The following is a 7,809-nucleotide window of genomic DNA, read 5'->3' as shown; positions in this document are numbered from 1 at the left end:
ATTCCTGCTTCTTCTTGTGATTGCAGGTTCAAAGTTTTCTTCTGCACTTTTGGCAAGGGATGCCTCCTCATATGCTGCCTGTATTGGGTTCTTCAACTGTTGTGAATATAGTGGGAGTTTGTGATTCAATTCTGTACAAAGCAATTTCTGGAGTTTTGATGCCAACGGTACTACAAGCATTACCTGACAGGTTAGTATAGCTAGCAGCACTGACCACTTTTACCTCAGCTGCCTTTGTTATACATCTTTTCTTCAAGAATGGCACCAGTTCTCAGAAAGCTGCTTGCTGCCACCCGTTTCCTGAGTTTAAATCACAGTGTCAATTCAAAGTATTTGAAGAGCTGTCATGTTCCTGAAGAAATGTTTAGATTTTAACAAGACTTGTATTGTGAAAAACATGTTATTTTTTGTGTGATAAAAAGGTGATACCACCTTTTTCTTGGCTTGTTAACATGAAGCTGATAGTCATGTCCCAACTTTCAGGTAATGTCAGAAATCTGCAGGCTGCAGTGTGCCATACTGTCTTCAGAAAATTTCAGAGACTTTTCTGCTAGTCTGGGATAACAGCGTAACAGTATTCTGAATTATAGTGACAAGAGAGGAGCTGGCCTGGCTGCTCTGTTTGTAAATACTTACACGCATATTCAGACACTGCAACCTAAGCATTTGTCTCTGTTTACACTCTTGGAGCCCAATTGTTATTCTGTTTGCCAGGAGTATAAAACATGAAGATCATACTTGTTAAGTCTTGGACAAGCTGGTTTAATTTAAATACTATCCTATGAAGAACAGAGGCATGCTTATTTTAGGATCGCTTTATTAATATTAACAAGTATTTGCCTCCTTTTTTCAAAGATAAATTCACTTTTCCATTCCATGTGGTAGATCTCAGCTGTTCTTTTCCTACCTGGAGCTCATTTGAGTCCAAGAAGTCTTGTTTATATAGGTAAAGCAGGACAAAGATCAGCAGTTCACAGCAAAAAGTGTAATCACTGAGTGCAGTCAACCTGTTTCCCCCTTCGATTTTCCTAATATGAGCATCAGGAAACTCTCTTTTTCTAAATATATGTGTACACCTTTAGTATTATTTGACTGATGCTTTCCTGAGGTTGAGTAATTTTTTAAGAATATTGCTCTAGGAGTTTATTATTGGTGTTGTATATTTGGCCGTCAAGATTTTAAAGCAGCTCTGATTATGGCAAATGTTTTCAAGATATTGTTCTGCTCTCCTGTGCACATTGTATGACTGCTAAAGTATAGGTAAAGTATTTTTTCCACAAGAAACCTGTTATAAGCACGGGCTTTCCTTGATAAGACATGTACATTTTTACAGGCTTTGCCCCTCACCCCCCCAAATCTATTTCACTGGAAGGATTAAACAGAACAGCAGTCCTTTTCTCAAGCTGCTTAGTTCTTTCATAGCAAATAAGGAGAGACTTGAGTGTGAATATAGACTTTTGTAATGCATATAAAGGGCCAGATTGTGGCTATTAAGCCATAGCCTGCACTGGAGGGGGTGAAGAAGGGTCTCGTTGCAATGGAAGCTCCTGAAGGAAATCTTGCTGACTCAGCCAGAATCCTCTGAGGGACTTCCTGGGAACAAATGTTGGCTGTCCAGAAAAGCCACTTTTTAGTGGGTGCAGCAGTTGTCATCCATCCCCTGTCCTGTTAGGTGTCTGCATGGAGCAGAGCAGGCCTATGGCCATGTTTATTTTATCAGCTCTGTTCTCAGTGCAGAGTGTTAAGGAGTACAAACAGAAAAAAGCTGCCTGGCTGAAAAAGAGGGAAAGTTCCTTGCATCTTTCCTCTCTCTCTCATTTGTGTATCTCGAGTGTTGCTACAGGCAGTGCAGCTCGGTCTGGCAGAAACAACTGTTAGGCTCCCCTGCACAACACCCTGCAACTTTTCCTGGAAACTGTCATTTTATACTGAGCAATTCGAAGAAGAAGGACAGAATGAGCTGCCTACCAAGTTTAGCAGGAAATGATGGAGAAATCAGGAAAGGGTAGTAAGGGAGAAGAGAGAAATCCCACTTGTCTGGGAAAGTTCCTGTCCTGTGCAGAGCTAAGCAGGCAGGTCCTGCTCCACCCCCACTTCCCCACCTGCGTGGGCTTGGCCTGGAAATTCCTCCCCAAAATCGTCACCCACTCACTGGCTCCAGCCTGCAGCAAAGTTGGTTGTTGCTTCACTTGCACATCCCTGTGTACATCTGTATAAATGTGGGCACAGCTGAGCTGAAATCCAAAGCTTGATCTATTGCCTTCTTTAAAGAATTGTGATCTTATGTTTTTATGTTTGTACAGTGGGAATGATTTTATTTCAAGCTGAGAATACTGTTTGTAAGTATGAATGCAGTGCAGTACAGACACTTTCACTCTTTGTGAGGTTTTGAACATGGTGTTGTGTTTTCCTTTTCCTGTAAACGTTTTCAGAAGTCTTTATTCATGCCTACGGACCAAAATATGTCAGCAACTCTGCATAATAGTGAGTTGTAAATAACTGACCTAGAGTCTTCACAGGTTCACAGATTTTATAGTATAAAGCACAGAATAAACTTGTTCTGATGTAGTGATTTCTTTTTTCAGTTTGACGCAGGTGATCCGAAAGTTTGCAAAGCAACTGGATGAGTGGCTGAAAGTAGCTCTCCACGATTTACCAGAAAATCTACGAAATATCAAATTTGAATGTATGTATTGTCCAATCTCTCTCCTATTAACCTGGGATGTATATAGTGTTTACTGATTACAAATTAATTGGAAGTGAGACTAGTGTTCTTTTAGGAATTAAAACCTGTCAGCATTATAAATCTTGCATTCACTTACAATCTCCACTTGTTCATGAGAACTAATTTCATTTAGTGAAATGAGGGCACTGCTCAAAATGAGAAGAATTGCTTTTCCTTTCTTGTGGATTCTGATAAGAAATTAATTTTGTTGATAGTAAGCAACCATTAGGGATGATATTAGGCAAAGGAAATTATTAAACAAACCTTTAGGCTAGCACAATTTGAATACAGCTTGAGGCCCTTACTCAAAAAAGTGCCAGAGTTAAAAACGAAGGAGATCAAATTACCCTGTCACCACAGGAAAGGGCACTAGTCCTTTTCAGACGTGCTTTGTAGATGCCTGCAGTGCACATCACCTATTGATAAAGCCTGCTTTATTTCACGGCTCTCAATTCTTTGCCTTTCATGAGCACTAAATTCCACACCACAAAGTTAAAGGGGAAAAAAAAAAAAAAACTAATTTAGGAGAAGGATTAACTATTTTGATCAGCATGAAAAATTAGGTGTATGTTTTACTAGAACAGTCAGGATGTAAGTTGGAACAACTAATTTTAGGGGGTTTTGCATTGTTTACTGGTTTATTTTAAAAGTTACACAAAGTCAGAACTGAGAATGTGCTTTATCACATCTTTGTCAGTTCAAAAATATTGAGAATCTGCAACGGCAAAATCTTTTCTGATCTTATAGGGAGAGAGAAAGAGACAGACAATACACTTTGTATTTATTCTTAATTTGTACTCTTTAACTGCCCCTATGTACAGTACAGAGGGAAAACCTACTCTGTGGCCACATCTAATGCCTGTTTGGATAGACCTGCAAGTCTTTGATGATTTTAGTATACGGAAAAACTTGAGAGCATCCTAGCTTTTACATGAGCTTTTGTTGCTTCTGCAATTGTTTCCTCCTCATCAGAATTTGTGATAGTGTACACAGCCAATGAAGGTACTGACAGGAATAACTGCAGGCCTTGGTCAGGTTTGCAGTTCCCAAGTCACAGATTTCAGACAAAAGATGCACAATACAACATTTTAAAATCCAAGTATAGGAAATATCTTAATACAAGGTCCATATTGCCTCGAAAGAGCTAAAATAGGAGCAGAGGACTAGCAAGTACCTCCAGGGCCATCTTACCCCATAGCATGTTAGTACATCATGTAATCTCTTTCAGAAACTTTGATCAAATTCTGCCTGAAACTGGTTTTAGCTCCTATTAGTCCAGTCAGAAGACTCCTCCAAAACTTGTTTGCATTAAGACTTAGCAACCTTTTCTAATTTCCACACGTAATGTAGCTATCATTATTTTATGGCCACTTGTTCTTGCACCAACATTTTTCTTTCTATTAAATAGTTCTTTCTGGTCTTCAGTTCCTTTGTGTATCAAGAGAAAATTTGCTATGCTGAACAAGTGAAGCTCTGCCATTGTCCTCTATATTTCTCTTGTCATCTCATTATTCACACCATCTATAAACCTTTGCTTGCAATATGCCTCTGTAAAACTGATCAAGCATTCAGATTTAAGGTTTTAGGTCAAGGTTTAAACTAAGTTAAAACTGGGCTATTTGAATGAACTTTATGTAGCCACAATTGTATATAGGAAACTGGATACGTTTTTTTGGTTCTTGTTTTAACTTAGTATTTTCAGTAATAATTTTCTTTATTTAACACAATATGTAAATATGTATCTCTTCTTTCCTGCAGTGTCCAGAAGATTCTCACAAATTCTCCGGCGACAGACATCGCTAAATCATCTCTGTCAAGTAAATATTTCAGTTACCCAAGTTTGCTGAATGCCATTTTTACTGACTTTTCAAATAATTTTATGAATTGGCAGGCTGGATTTTACCCAAAGAGGAAGAGATCATGTTAGCAGTTTGTCTCCAATATTTATTGTGACCATCTTTACAAAACCAAAAAGTAATCAGCAAAAAATGCTTTTCTAGACAACTGGCAACCCCTGATCATTAAATTCAGCAGGGAACAGTTATGAAACAAAATTATTATTTGATTTGAAGAGATGGTTCATTTCCATGAAATAAATGAGAGGCATTCCTTTGATTTCAGAGCAATTTGTATCAGGCCTATTGTAAAGCAAGAAAGATTTCTATATGCCTGACAAAAAATTCAAAGTCTAATTTTATATTATAAATCAAATGCAAATTAGTAAAAATCAAAATGGTTGAGCCACTGGGGTTTTAAATAGAAATATTCTTGCAGCCATAGCAAGTGAATATAAAATCTACTCTGAAGTGCTTGTTTTTCACCAGTTAGTTTAGATCAGAATTACCTATCAAAAATTCACCAGGCCAAATTCTGAGTAGTGTAAAATGGAGGAGGATGCATTGAATTCACTGATGTTTCACCTGTGTATTGGAGCAGACTGTTTTCCCTGTCACACTGAAAGCTCCACTTTTAGAAGGTGTATCCAACAACCCAGGTTAACCGTGTGAGAGGTGAAGCCCACAGCTCTGGGGAAAAAAACCCACTCCTGCAAGGACTTCTTTGTAGATTTCTTCCTCTCTTATTTTAGCAGAGGCAGAGATGCTAGTGTTACCTTGCCCCAAACATTGTGCGTCATCACTGAATTTTGGAGGTCCATAGGGATTCAGAGGAAATCAAGATACAGAGACCACAACCTTCTGCATCAGACCTGGGATCAAACAGTTTACTTACATGAAGGACTCTTCAAATGCATCATTTCCTTGGGGAAGGTGATAACCTTAGTGTGGGTTATCATCCCTGCTTAACTTACAGAGATCTGGTGTATGCTATATGACCATGACCTTGTACCACTTCCTTTCCTCTCAGCCCATCCTCCCATTGTCAACAGCAGACCCCTGTCTCAACCAGCCAAGAAGCAGATCTGATGCAGAGGCAAATGAGCTTTAACCTTTTCATGTGGCTGAGGGAAGAATGAGAGTCTTCATAGTTTGGGAGAGGGGAGGGCGCGAACCTGAGTAGGGTTTGTTTGGTTTTGGTTGATTTTTCGTGTTGCTTTTTGGTTTTGAATTGAAACTGGTCAAGAAAACCAACAGAGCTGTTAGAGATTGAAGAGCCTAGCAACAGCACCACCAGATTAGGGTTGCTCATTGGGGTTTGTGGTAGATGCAAGCAAAATACTTGCAGTTGACTAAAGTAGGCAAAATATCTTGGAGTTCTCTGTGGTTAGAGGGCCCTGAATGTCCATAAGACATCAAGCTGGTGGGTGGGGGTCCATGAGGAGAATCAACTTAGTAAGCCTAGCTAAGGAAGCGTAAAAGGGGATAAAGCCTATTTTTTAACCTAATAAACCATGAACTAATGAATAGATTGGATTGGATTACAGGCATCAAGAACCGTGATCCACAGTGCAGACATCACATTTCAAATGCTGGAGGACTGGAGGAATGTGGATCTGAATAGCATTACCAAACAAACCCTCTATACTATGGAGGACTCACGGGAGGAACACAGAAAGCTCATCATACAATGTAAGAGCAGAACCCTCAAATAAAGCCAGGTGAACTTGGTTTCCTGCTGGAAACAAAGCTCAGTGAAAGTAACACTGGTTTTGCAGCTATTGGTTTGCTTGGAGGCTTAAGATAAATATAGACGTATTTATCAAAATGTAAGGCAAAGCCTTGTCAAGGTCTTATATTTTGAGGCATGGATCTGGGCACTCTTCCATTAACAAGTTTCTTTCTAGTATCCAGAACAGCCAATGGCACAAAACTTGCACCCAAATTCAGGAGAATTTTCCTCTATGAACTTGAGCAAACTGAATCTATAAATTAACCATTTAATCTGTTAAAGTCCAGTGTTTTCTGCTGTAGAATTGCAGGCAAGTTGTCTCTTGAATGGCTTTGACACTAAAGCGACTGCATATTTGAGTCCCTTGTAAACTTTTATTTATAAAAATCTGCATTTTACACATTCATAAAAAAGATAATTTGATGGGGTAAGCTTTTACCCTGAACTTTTATGAGTAAATAGAAGTCCCATATCAAGCAAGCTCATTGGCTAATTAAGATTCTGCCTAGTGTAGTGAAGGGCATGAACTGAAAAGTGACTTTGGAGATGTTGGCAAATTGGTTTTGGAATCAAAGATCTTTTGCAAATACAAAATTTAACTTGCATTGTCCAGCAAGTATGTATGGTTGTAAACTTAGGTGTAACCCTAAGCACACTGAGTTTGTCCCTCTGAGGCACCAGAGGTGACCAGCTTTGTCTTTAGCATCGTTCATAACCTCAGTTCCCTGTGAACCCCCCTGTTGTATCGCCATCTCTCTCCTGAGGACCACCAGTTCTCTTTTATCCAGAACCAGCCTTAATGGGGAGCAACCCGGGCAATCACTTGTGGGAGCCCTGCAAGGATAGGTTTGCTAGTGGGGTACCTCTTTCAGTGAGTGGCTGGGAAGAGGAGGGGTGACACCTACACATGCACACTGGACCCTGTAAGGTTAACTTTGGCATTCTTCCCACCGTGTTAACACTAGAAGTCTCCCCAGTTTAGGGAAGGGCCTTGCATTCTCTGTTTTCCAGTGAGAGGTGCTTGGTACTCTTTCCTCTCCTTCTTAACCCTTGATTCATTTCCTGGCATGGCTCTCTTCCCTTTTGAGGAGATAGAAACTTGACATGGCACCTGGGGAGTTACCATATAGAGAGGCTGGAGTCCAGAAGCTGGGTGCATCCTTCTGTCATCTGTTGTGTTTTCAATGTCTACCCAACATCCTTTTTTCCAAAAAAAAAAAAAAGAGTTCTCAAAGTTATAATCCCTAGCAGCAGCAACAGTTTTGGCTCTCATTCAGAAAATCCTTACTGTTTAGGAAACCTTTTTGTTTATGTGCTAATTATTTAAATACAAACTTAAGTGTAATCAAATCAAACTGAATTTTCCTAAATGATAATGGATATGAACACACATTTTTCCCTATTTTAGGCCCATATAGTCCAATAAGAACTACCCAGAAATGGTAACCTAATATGAATGTTCATCATGAGATGGGATTCCACTGAGATGTGAAGATATGTATAGAGATTATTCTAGA

At 39.4% G+C, this 7,809-nt stretch overlaps 1 protein-coding gene across 1 annotated transcript in view; it reads left to right on the top strand.

The window, feature by feature from the left end:
* Positions 1-7,809, top strand: part of RFX4 (regulatory factor X, 4 (influences HLA class II expression)) — an 82,739-nt gene that overhangs the window by 42,055 nt on the left and 32,875 nt on the right. Inside the window, exons 9-12 of the mRNA XM_009588267.1 lie at positions 27-190; positions 2,586-2,686; positions 4,484-4,542; positions 6,108-6,252. Of these exons, the coding sequence (XP_009586562.1) occupies positions 27-190; positions 2,586-2,686; positions 4,484-4,542; positions 6,108-6,252 (469 nt within the window). The remainder of the gene's footprint in view (positions 1-26; positions 191-2,585; positions 2,687-4,483; positions 4,543-6,107; positions 6,253-7,809) is intronic.

This window comes from Fulmarus glacialis, unplaced genomic scaffold (assembly GCF_000690835.1).
Source record: "Fulmarus glacialis isolate BGI_N327 unplaced genomic scaffold, ASM69083v1 scaffold10922, whole genome shotgun sequence".
Classification (NCBI taxonomy): Eukaryota; Metazoa; Chordata; class Aves; order Procellariiformes; family Procellariidae; genus Fulmarus; species Fulmarus glacialis.
The sequence above is the reverse complement of the archived record's forward strand: the minus strand, read 5'-3'. Positions and strand labels throughout refer to the sequence as shown.